Genomic DNA, 11,447 nt, shown 5'->3' on the forward strand with positions numbered 1-11,447 from the left:
CAGTGCTCAGTCTCGATCAACAGGCAGATGTCTCCATCAGGCGCAGTGCATACATGTCCAAAGCTGTTGCAATCATGTCGCTGCCTCAAGAAAAAGACGTGAAGAATGTTTCCGTCGTCCGGCATAGCAACGAAGAATCGCCAGTTCGTTCCAAGGACTCCGATGAAACCACCAATGGCGCTAATTATACGGAGTCCAAGAGGACATGGAAGTCCTTCTTCTGGTCAAGTACGTCTCTCAACCAGGTATCTTCTCATGTATCATCGTGCTGATCATTGCAGCCCTGGATGTCCCTAAAGAGGAGGCCAGATTTCTAACCAAGCTCGATTTGACGCTCATCTCTTCCTCTGCTCTGGGAGTGATGTGTCGCTATTTGGACCAAGTCAACATCACCAACGCGTTCAGTATGTGCAACAGTCAGAACTAGTCATGCGAAACGATAAGCTAAGACACCGATCAGATAGCGGTATGAAAGAAGACCTCGCACTCTATGGAAAAGAGCTCAACTACGCCAACGCCATCTGGAGTGCGGCCTATGTGTTTGGTCAAATTCCATCCAACTTGCTTCTCACCCGTGTAAGCAATCCTCAGAGCACCCGTAGATGACCACAATGACTAACGAGGGGCTTGCAGGTCAATGCGCCTCTTTACATCGCCTTCCTTGAGTTATCATGGACCGTCTTCACCTTCGCTACCGCTGGTGTCAAGGATGTCAACCAGCTCTATGTCTTCCGCTTCTTGTAAGCTGAACCCCTCATTTCTAACTCTAATTGTTTGCAAAGCTCACTATCGTACTCTTTTCTCAGCGTTGGTCTGTTTGAAGCGGGCCATTTCCCTGCGGTTATGTATGTCTGCTCAAGCTACTACAAACCTCATGAGCTAGCTCGGCGAAACACCTTGATCCAAGTTTTCACTTCTGTTGGGCCCCTCTTCTCGGGATTCCTGATGGCTGCTGTCTATGCCGGACTAGATGGAGTCAGCGGTCTGCCTGGTTGGAGATGGATGTACATGTGAGTTCTCCAACTAAACCGATGTTGTGGACCCACGAAGGTGGCGGCGAAGCTGACAACCTCTCAGCGTATGCGGTTGCATTTCCTTTCCTTGCGCCGTGTGGACAGCCTTTGCGATGCCTCAGCTACCGGCCCGTGCGAAGCCAAATTGGTTCGTATCTGCGTCCTCCCCAACTATGAAGGAAAAGTTCTCACACCTTCTAGGATATTCACTGAGAAGGAGGTCGCGTTAGCTCGTGCCAGAATGCCCAGCGAGGTTCGGCCAATGACTGGACTTTTCAAATGGAAGGACGTCAAACGATGGCATACCACCTGGCACGTCTATCTATGTAGGAGCACTCAGTTCATTCGTGAAAGTCTCACCCGCTGACACTAGAAGTCCCCATATTCTTCGCGTTCCTAGCACAACTTGGTCAATCTGGAGGATCCAGTAAGTGTCAAAGGAATTGGCATTCCCCTCATCCCGGACTAACAAAAAATTCCAGTGATTTTCTGGGTGAAGAGCTACAACGTTACCGGAGAACCTCCAGTGTTTTCAGTTGCCGAAATCAACATCATCCCTCTCGGCGTGAGTCCGTCTATATGTAGTTGATATCGTGCTTGGCTGAGATCTGATTCAGATAAACATCATCTCAATCGTTTGCACCCTCATCAATTCATGGGTTTCCGACAGCCTTCCCGGGTCAGCTCGATGGCCGGGCATGGTGTTTGCCAGCGTCATGGCTATCATTTTTCCCATCGCCCTTGCCGCGACTCCCGTGCATCCACCAAATATTGGCAGTCGCTGGGCTCTTTACTGTAAGGCCTTGGATTCGTACTAATTCTTCACTCCCCAAAATCATTGCTAACTATCATTCTCAGATCTAACCGCTCTCTCCGGCACGTGTGCCGGAATCACCTGGACCTGGGTGAACGAGACCAGCAGACATGACCCAGAAAAGCGAGCGTACACCTCTGCCTTGGTGAGTCATTCTACCTAACATCAACTCATCCCCTCTTTTCAGTGGGCCGAAGCTAACACGTGGATGTTCGTTGTCAGATGAACGCTTTCGCCTACATCTTTACGGCATGGGTCCCAATCTTCACATTTCCAGCAAACCTCCAGCCTTACATCGTGACCGGAAACTACATTACCGCTGGTTTCGGGGCATGCGCGGCCCTAACGGCGCTCCTGATTCGGCATTTCTACAACCGAGATCTCGCTAGGCAAAAGCCTGTTGGAGGAGGAGTGTAGACACTTGGTGCTGCATTTTGCGATGAATATTAGCGGATTCCAGACATCAGACAACAGATATTTTTGAGGGGTGATGAGTATCTAATTATCGAATGGATGGGTCGATCATAGTATGACCAGCTATCAGAAGTCTTCGAGACTTCAACTCATTTCGTTCACTGAGTTCCAGGTCAAGGTTAGTTCTGGGACAACGCAGTGATGTAGATATTATCAGCCTAGAGAGACACGACAGAGATATCATCTCCCTGATAAAACGTTTTGGCTTGAGCTCAATGGGCCATGGGTAACCGCCATTGTATTTCTTGGTCATGAGACGTCGAGTCGCTGTCGGGTGTTCTGACCGCAATGTGTCCCCTGTAACTAGGCCCTGCAAGGCGAGTACTTTAGCTGTGCGCCACGCTAACCCCAATCCATCACAGCGCATCAGTGTAGGTATCTCATAACTGTGCGAAGGAACACAACACCGTAGTCAACAGCGCGTGTCTTGCCAACTGGATTGGATATACTTCCATTTGAGGAGCCCAGCAAAAGCCTCTGAACTTCACTAACCAAGAGAAATTCAGCCGCTGCTTTAGTGGAGACGATCAATTGGTTTTATTACCCAATGAGGAAATTCGGCCAGCTGTCCCCTCCAGACATCATCACCACTGCCGTTTGCTCCCTTCCTACCTTATCCATTTAATCTATATAAAGAAGCCCATTGCTCACCGCATTTCATCTTGATTTGTTGTTTCTTCATCTTTCTCCTTCTTAACCACATATCCAACCACCATGGTTCCCCCGGTTCGCACAGAGAAGAATGAAAAGGCGGTGGCCTATGCCAAATCCCTGACCCACGTCCCCTGGTGCGATGACTACGAGAAGATGATCTCCGGAATGCTCTACAGCTGCATGGCACCCGAGCTGGTTCACGCCCGGAACCGAGCACGTCGCATGGCTCAGAAGTTCAACACCTATGTCCCCGATGAGGAGGCCACGACGGAACAAGTCGCCGACAAGAGGGTTGCCATGATCAAGGAGCTGTTCGGCAAGGTCGGCGAAGACATTTACCTTGAGCCGAGCTTGCAAGTAGACTACGGCTGCAACATCACCATTGGAGACCGGTTCTATGCCAACTTCAAGTAAGACGTCTCGTCCTTCTGCGATTGTTCCAAGTGTTCCTTCCTAACATTTTTTAGCACCGTCATCCTGGACTGCGCACACGTCACCATTGGTGACCGCGTCATGTTCGCTACTGGTGTGAGCCTAATCACGGCGACGCATGAGACTAGCCTGCAGTCCCGGAGAGAGAACATTGAGTATGCGGAGCCGATCACGATTGGGGATGACTGCTGGCTGGGAGCCAATGTTACGGTGCTTCCTGGAGTTACGATTGGCAAGGGCTGTACCATCGGCGCCGGAGCGGTTGTGAATAAGGATGTTCCTCCCTATTCAGTTGCTGTCGGAGTTCCAGCCAAGATTGTCGGTAAAGTAGATCCGATAGATTAATTCTTTATTAGAGACGTTCATGGTAAGAGCATTGGTTTGTTTACATACACATGCGACCTGGTGATCTGATACTCTATACCGAATTCCTGTGAAGTAACTACGTTGATGACGGACTATTTGAGAACCTTATAAACACTACTGAAGGCTTCGTACTATCATCACATCACCTCTCAGATTGAAGATGCGTCTTCGGCGGCTTAGTTGCAATATTCAGATAAAAATTGGTTCGATGACACCTTCTGCGGCAGCAGCGATTCCCACTTATCGTGTTTTCTCACGCACTCACGCATGCTGCTCGCCCTCAGTGGTACGAGGCTTTTGTCCAGCCCATGAGTAGTAAGTCCCATACGCATGCACCTCAGGGTCCCTGATCGCTTTGCGGACCAAGGCAAGAAACACCTCAATCTCCGTCCGTTCCATGCCCAAAGCCGCCAACGGCTTACTCGCTGCCGCACCCAGGAAGTCCTCAGTCACGGTTCGCATGTACATGCCCACCAAGCGCAAGGTCTTGTCCTTGGGCCAAGTCCCGACAGGGACCTTGTACGACTTCTTCTGCACGTTGACGAACCCTGCCTCCTCCATGATTTTACCGATGCGAGGTCCCACCTGTATATCGATGTTGAGCTTCGACATGGCCTGGCGGATCTTCTCCCAGAACTGCAAGAGATACCAATCGTCAGGCATAGTGCCGTCATCGCAGGCGACGTTGGCACTGAAGTCCTGAGTCTCGACCCACGCACCAGGCTTGAGATTGCTATGAGGGAGCAGTTAGTAACACGAAGAGACAAGAGGACTGGGAATCTTGTATGCTTACGCATAGACACGTTCAAGCAACTTGGGTAGGTCATGAACCAAAGATGCGAGGTTCCGCATATGGATGAAGTCAAAATTGTCGCCAGACTGAACACGTTGAGCAACAGAAACTTCCACAGTTTGCAAAATAAACTCACAAGCCATTCGTCCTCGACGTCATCAACGATGAAGTGAACATTTGGGGGCACCCTTGAGACTGTTAGAGAGAGGGCTGACGCAGAGATTGGATTCATGTACAAACCAGTCCGATTGAATGGGAGACAAGTCTAAGCCCGTCACTTCTGCGGAGGGATAGAGATCTCCAACTAGCAGAGAGCCTGTCAGTTCATACCCGTCTTATGGCACTTTACGTGACAGGGTTACCCGCAAGCAAGAATCAGACGCACCTTCTATCGCCCAGGTACCTGTAATTCTGTAAATACATGACTTTCTCAAGATCAGTCTGTGGGTCGGACTGACCAACTCCGGTTCCAAGATCCAAAATCTTCCCAGGTGTCTTTCCAATCGGTGCATGGAAAAGTTTTCCGTCGGTTAGTTCCATAACCATGGCGTGCTTCATGTCTTCGCGGTTCTGTTCGACATCGTCGTTTGGGATGGGATACTTTCCATCCCGATAGTAGTGGTACCTAAACCTTGTGAACAAAGCCGCGATTCTGGTTCCTCAGTAGTCAGTTCTTACCGTCTTCCGTTGGCGTAAGCATGCTGCAAGATTGATGACGTAACAGAAGCCGATCCAGACGAAGACGATTCCCATTCCTGGGGCTCGAACTCGTCCTCACTCTGGCCAGCGTCGCCTGCCTCGATCTGCTCCGGGGGAGCTTGTTCGGTGGTGTCTGCCATGTTCTAAATTCGACACTGTGATATCGGAGCTGCTTGACTTGATCAGCTGCGTTATGCATCCTGCTGGAGCCTCTGCCCGTGGATCTTGGGCGGGAGCAACGCTAGCAACCGAGGGGCGGGGAAGTTGAAAACGTCCAGCCAGTCCGTCGCTGCGATCACGATGGGGCTCGCTGTGATTGGTGGAGACTTGAATCATATGCCTCAAAGAGTCGCCCGAACCGTAACTCGTGGCGATAAGAGTCTAGACTTTTATCCCTATCTTAGTGTCTTCAATCGAGAGAAGCCAATGATAGTCTCCATTCCCGCTGTACTGCCGACCTAGGATGATGATTAGAGTCGGCTAATAAGATCAGGCAAAAATACCTTCCAGCAGGCTCAATGCAGTTGCTCGGACTTGTTAGATAATATAGCAATGCGGTCAAGGATAATTAATTGGGTAGATATAATTGGTAAGTTGATGATGATCGCCTCCAGTCTAATGCCTAAAATTACACGCAGGGACAAACCCCTCGCCATGAAGCGCTCAACTATGCTGCTCGGTTTCCTCGTACCCAAACTTTTTAATTGCCCAAACACTCATGCTCAGTCTTTGCCTAGTGCCCGCAGACGAACGTAACAATCTTTAGGCTTGAACGTGAGACCCTCCTTTGCGGCATACCCAGACAGCTCATCCGGGCAACGCAGCAGCTCAAAGTTCCACACAATCAGCGTCACGATAATCCTTAGCTCCAAGTATGCGAGCCTGCGACCGAAACATCCGCGCGTGCCGAGGCCGAAAGCAAGCTGGGGGCCGGCCTGCTGGTCAAACTCGCCGCCGACAAGCCAGCGGTCAGGCTTGAACTGGTCGACGTCGTCGTCGTCCCAGACCCGGGCCTTCGCGGCGAGACTGGACTTGCTGCGCTTGGAGTCGTCGACCGGGATCGCGGGCTTCATCATGCTGGGTCCCTTGCCGAGCATCATCACGACGGTGCCTTTCGGGATGTGGTGCCCCAGGAGCTCGGTGTCGCAAATGGCTTCGCGGTCGATCAGCGGGGCGGCGCCGCCGCAGCGGAGGATCTCTTCCATCGTGGCGTCCAGGTAGTGGATCTTGGTGTTTGTGATCTCCTTGATGCTGGGGCTGCGGCCCTCGGCCGCGGCGTCGGCAAAGCCGGCCCGGAGAGCGTCGCGGAGCTTCGTCTGCCTGTCAGGGTTGTCTGCTAGAAGCTTGACGCCCCAGCACATGGTGGTGCTCGTTGTATCATGGCCTGCGATGACTACGCCGAAGACCTGCGGAGAGGTTAGCACGTGAAGGTAGTGATGGTGGAAGAAGGGAGTGCTCACCTCATCAATCATTATAGGACTGAAGTAGTTGGGCTGTCTGCCCTCGTTCTCTGCCATCTTCTTCTCTCTGAGCACAACCAGCTCAACGGCGGACAAGACTTTCGTCTCCTCCACGTTGCCACTCTCCCTGAGACGTTGCAGCGCTTTGGCGATCTCCTCTTTGACGTACGCCTGCTTGATGGCCATACCCTTCACAATCTCGGGTCTCCTCTTAACAAACCACCACTTGATCCTGGGAATCGGTGATCCCAACAAATGCTCGATGGCGCCGGCCAAATCCAGAGTTCCCGTGATCTTCTCGTCGCATTCTCCATAAGGAAAATCCATGGGCTTGTTGCTTGTGGTGGAAGTGTTTCGAAGCCGCTCTACGTCTTCGGCCGTGAGACTCTCCACGGCTTCCAGTGAGGGCTGGATGGCGCTAATGGGGAAGTTGCCGCCAAAGGTGAAGGCATTCACGGCGTCCAGGGCTCCATAGTAGATGTCCAGCTCAGCGGGGAAGGGCCGTCCGTCAGCCATTCGAGTCTTGTCGTTCCAGAGATTGATGAGTCTCTGCACGCCCACGTACACAGCAGGGCCAGCGACCTCGTTGAGGAAACCCGGGGACATGAGGTCCTGCAAAAGCCTTCGATGACGCTTCCATTCGCTGTCCGTCTTCAGGTGGATGTGGTGGTCCGGCGCACTGCTCTCCAAGAGATCGGCCGTCGCGCGCGATCTGTCGAATTCTTTGCGCCGCATGAGGATATCTTGCGCCTCTCGGAAGTCGCACAGGACCAACGTGGGCCGGTCAAGAGGACGGATGAAGACCTGGAAGAGCGGCGAGCCGAACTTTGCCGCCTGCTCCTGCAGCCAGAGGTTGAACTCTCCAGTGCGCTTGATGCCTTCCATCAGGGAAGGGATGTCTCCCAGGACGCTCTTTGTGGCGCTCACATTGTGCGGGATGTTGGATATTGGTTTGGGCAGGGCCCATCGGTAAAAGGCGTAGATGAGCACGACGGCTGCGATAGAAAGAAGGGCATATGGCTTTGCGAGAAGGCTCGCGTCGGTCGAGCCAGAAGGCACGCTGATGCCTGGCATCGTGATGTTTGTGTGAGGTCGAAATTCCCGCGATGCGTGACGTCAAAGAGGGTTTTGGACTCTTCCAGCGAGCGGCACGGTGCTTTTTAAATCATCAACACGCGCGAGGGTTTGAGAGGTAGTCGGACATCTAGACGGAGCATCGGGCTGGACCATTCGTCCGTTTTCTAGATGAAGTTTAAGGGTCCGGTGGGAGAAGCATGGGGCAGTTCGCAGCTCGTCAGGCTCTCCGCGAGCGGGCAACCGGCAGAAACCCACAAGAGTTTGGTGAAGCCGCCACGGGAGCAGAGTGGGACACGAACGTCTTACCAGACGCGGCAATTCACTCGTCGCAGAAAATTGATGTGAGTAGGGATGACCCCCGTATGTGAGCCGTGTGGCCCCCGCGAGGCCCCGCCTGCGTCTACCAGGCTTTATTGTGCCATATTCACTGGGGAGCAAACTCTCTAAGAATGGACGAATGGTATCGATCGAAACGGAAGGCTCCAGATTGTGTGCTCAATCTGCCATGAGCGGGCGTCCGCCGAACTGATGTTTGGTCTCGGTTCCGTTTGTACGGGAGAGCGGCTGAACACCGGACTCTTCTTGGTTCATCCTGTTAGATTGGAAACGGGCCAATCAGAGTCACTGGAAATGCGTAACTAGTCAGTTCTTTGAAGCGCGATGAATGAGGTGGGTTTGTTCCGACCGGATTCGTGTCTCTGCCACTCTGGTGGCTGAGAGTGATTATCGCGGTTTCGTCAAGAAGCCCAGGCCCCATGTGCCTGATGTCACCTAGTCCACTCCCGGCAGAGGCCCTTGCTTTTTGTGAAATGCCAGGCGATAAAACAGCAAACAAGCGGTCAGCCCAGTGCCAAAGAAACGTGGCGACGGCGTCGAGGCCGTATCCAGTTTGAGGTGCATTCGCGATGCAAAACCGGACGCTTATGCAAATCTCACGCGATGTCATCTCTGAAATCTTGAGCTAAATGAGATCCGCAGATAGACACGATGTTAAGCGATCGGCAACATAGAGTGAGACGCCGGAGACATTTGTTCATATTTGGTTAGTCTTGGTTTGCTAGCAGGGGCCACGGCAGATTTGAATTGCGGCAAAAAATGAGACGAGTCACGGTGCACAACTTTCGGCGACATCAGACGAAAGAAAAAAAACATTAAAACATCAAAAGATAGAACCCATGGTGGATTTTAACCACTGAATCTCCCCGAGGTGGGCTCGAACCACCAACCTCCAGATTAACAGTCTGACGCGCTAGCCAATTGTGCCATCGGGGATGAGCTCTGAATGAGCTGGACAGGTTGTTGACGTCCCAGCCACAGGAATTGATTTATCAATCTTCAGGACCCATTTGGGCGGCTGTGCGGCAAGTCTGAACCCTAGGGTGCGGGCCGCAGACGTCGGTAGTGAATGTGGATGTGACTGTTTCTGACCAGAGAACGCGAGTAATTCGTCACCAAACTCCTGACAGGTGGACACCACAGGGGCGTTGGCTCCGCTGTATTTTGAACCGAGGACTCGACCCCTTCTGCAATCTCGATTGCTTTCTGCAGGAGGATGTGCACTGGAGAGTTTGGTTGGAGTCATTGTCTTGACTGTTCACGATATGTGGTTTCAAACGAGCCTGCATTAGACAACCATAGTGATTTCAATTGTGCCTTGGAGGTAAGCCTTGATTTCCAATCTTGAAGAATATTGTTTATTTCAACGCTTAGGCTCGGACTTGGCAGTGAGAACTCTATACAGCAGCAGCCCATGATAAGTATTCCGTTAAAACTTCTCACCATCCAATCCCTTCAAGTCATCTTCAGCGTTCCGAACTTCCGGTACAGTAGTCTTTGCAAAAGCAGAAGACTTGATCCGTGATTCAAACAGAAAGTCAAGATCAGCGTGGGTTCTTCCCTTGGTCTCCGGAATCTCCAGCCATGATACAAAGAGAACCAAGATGCTGGTACCCGCGAAGAAGAACCCAATCTTACCTCCCCAATTCGCCTCGTCGGGGTTGTAAAGATAGGGCGTAAAGAAGCTGAAGATCCAGGCTGCGATAGATTGGGCAGCGAGGCCGATGCCGGCGGACTTGGACCGCAGCCGTACGCAGGAGACCTCGGAAGCGATGACCGGAACTGCGCTGGCGACGCCGAAGCTGTTGAAGAACCCGAAAAGAAGAAGGGCGACTCCAACAAACCTACACATGGTATTAGTCATGAGATATCGTCAAGAGGAAATCCTTGAATGCTCACCATCCAGCTGCGGAGGTATTGAAACAGGCGGCAATACCCATCGCAGCCCAAGAAAAGATATCGAGAACGATGCTGATGAGAATCATTGTTCTTCTACCAAACCTCGGCACTGTGTACCACGAGATCATGTTTGCGACCATGTTCGAGGCGACGCCGATGAGGTTGACCATGAGTGAGTACTTGGCGGACATGCCAGCCATGGTAAGGAAGTAGGCCCCGTTCTGCAACAGCGCCATGCCGACGAACTGCTGGAGAATGTTGAGGAAGATTATGATGCGCGTACGACGCAAATTGACGCCCTGGAAGCATTCGCGATAGGTTGGGGGCCCTCTGCCCTGGGTCGTGTCATCGTCTTCGTGCGCTAGTGTAGCCTGAATTCTCTGGAGCATAGTCTGGCCGCCGGCGGTTCCAAGCTTCCGCAGTGACTTTTCCGCTTTCTCTATGTTGTCCTGGGAGATCAACCACACCGGGCTTTCCGGCAGCAACAGGGCAGCGATGACGGCTACTCCGCCGAATGCCCATTGTGTAGCGAATGGGATCTGATAAGACTCAGAACTCAGGTTGCCGACTTCGTTGTAAACGATCGTGATTGCGAGGAGGTGTCCGAAAGACTGTTGGACAAAACCGTTAGCATCTCGCTTTACGAATCATCTTGGAGATTCGTCTACTCACAACGTTGAAGGCATAAAAGCCCAGGACGACACCACGAAGATTCTTGGGTGCAATCTCAGAGATGTACGTCTGACAGGCGGACATGAGCACGCCACAACCCATTCCAATGATGATCTTAGCGAATAAGAACAAGACCCTTCTGTCAGTTGTACCTGAAGGCATGCCCGATGTGAAAGCTGCAGCTGTCCCTGCTAGTCCCAAGATGCCCCCGAGGAAGAACGTTGCCCGCCGACCGAAGCGGTCTTGGAACCAACCAGCGACTATGGAACCCCCCGCAGCGCCGGCTTGGACAAGACCATTCCACAAGCCGAGCCACAGCGCTGGGAGGATCGATGTCCTGCCGTAACCATCCCCAAAGTCTTCACTATATCAAGGTATCAGCTCTATCTGATTACGAATAAGTTAGAGATGAAAACTAGTCGCACTGGGCTATACCGGAACTTTGGAAGAGCTGAGATGGCCCCAACAACCACAAGATCGTATCCGAACATGAGCGGCCCGATGTTGGCGAGAATCGCGTACAAGACCACCTTGCGGTGGCGGAGAATGGCTCCCCATGGACGTTCCACAGGTGTCGACTCCTGCTGAACTTCGCTTTGGCCTGGCCTTTCGACCATTTCGACATTAGACTTAGGATGTGTGTCGCCAGCCATGATTATCAAAGAGCAGCTCGAAGATAATGGAAGCAGGCTCTGGCTCGCTCGACTTAAGCTGAATTCTGCCCGCTTGTGTGAACCTTGCCTTTATAATGCGTTCAA

General features: G+C 52.2%; 5 protein-coding genes across 5 annotated transcripts; 2 read left to right on the forward strand and 3 right to left on the reverse strand.

The window, feature by feature from the left end:
• Positions 1-74: 74 nt before the first annotated feature.
• Positions 75-2,244, forward strand: CGGC5_v003148 (Pantothenate transporter liz1; the record flags this gene model as incomplete). Its single annotated transcript, XM_066151086.1, has 12 exons — positions 75-228; positions 282-404; positions 461-576; positions 634-740; positions 807-1,010; positions 1,078-1,161; positions 1,215-1,339; positions 1,390-1,440; positions 1,496-1,578; positions 1,631-1,808; positions 1,872-1,972; positions 2,050-2,244. 12 exons carry the CDS (start codon positions 75-77, stop codon positions 2,242-2,244), a joined length of 1,521 nt encoding a protein of 506 aa, XP_066009413.1.
• Positions 2,245-3,015: 771 nt separating this feature from the next.
• at (Sophorolipid acetyltransferase) lies at positions 3,016-3,732 on the forward strand (the record flags this gene model as incomplete). Its single annotated transcript, XM_032020682.1, has 2 exons — positions 3,016-3,365; positions 3,423-3,732. 2 exons carry the CDS (start codon positions 3,016-3,018, stop codon positions 3,730-3,732), a joined length of 660 nt encoding a protein of 219 aa, XP_031882232.1.
• A 282-nt stretch (positions 3,733-4,014) lies between these two features.
• CGGC5_v003150 (Secondary metabolism regulator LAE1) lies at positions 4,015-5,385 on the reverse strand (the record flags this gene model as incomplete). The annotated part of the gene is made up of 7 exons (XM_032020683.1): positions 4,015-4,486; positions 4,547-4,632; positions 4,683-4,734; positions 4,787-4,850; positions 4,932-4,949; positions 5,005-5,171; positions 5,225-5,385. 7 exons carry the CDS (start codon positions 5,383-5,385, stop codon positions 4,015-4,017), a joined length of 1,020 nt encoding a protein of 339 aa, XP_031882174.1.
• Positions 5,386-5,967: 582 nt separating this feature from the next.
• On the reverse strand, positions 5,968-7,779 carry CGGC5_v003151 (Cytochrome P450 monooxygenase TRI13; the record flags this gene model as incomplete). The annotated part of the gene is made up of 2 exons (XM_032020686.1): positions 5,968-6,651; positions 6,706-7,779. 2 exons carry the CDS (start codon positions 7,777-7,779, stop codon positions 5,968-5,970), a joined length of 1,758 nt encoding a protein of 585 aa, XP_031882331.1.
• A 1,768-nt stretch (positions 7,780-9,547) lies between these two features.
• On the reverse strand, positions 9,548-11,306 carry fmqE-3 (MFS transporter fmqE; the record flags this gene model as incomplete). The annotated part of the gene is made up of 4 exons (XM_032020687.2): positions 9,548-9,962; positions 10,018-10,628; positions 10,690-11,053; positions 11,125-11,306. The coding sequence occupies 4 exons, from the start codon at positions 11,304-11,306 to the stop codon at positions 9,548-9,550; spliced, it is 1,572 nt and encodes a 523-aa protein (XP_031882330.2).
• Between the last annotated feature and the right edge of the window lie 141 nt (positions 11,307-11,447).

The sequence above is a fragment of the Colletotrichum fructicola genome (genome assembly GCF_000319635.2).
Source record: "Colletotrichum fructicola Nara gc5 chromosome Unknown KSG_Nara_v1_contig02, whole genome shotgun sequence".
NCBI classification, from domain to species: domain Eukaryota; kingdom Fungi; phylum Ascomycota; class Sordariomycetes; order Glomerellales; family Glomerellaceae; genus Colletotrichum; species Colletotrichum fructicola.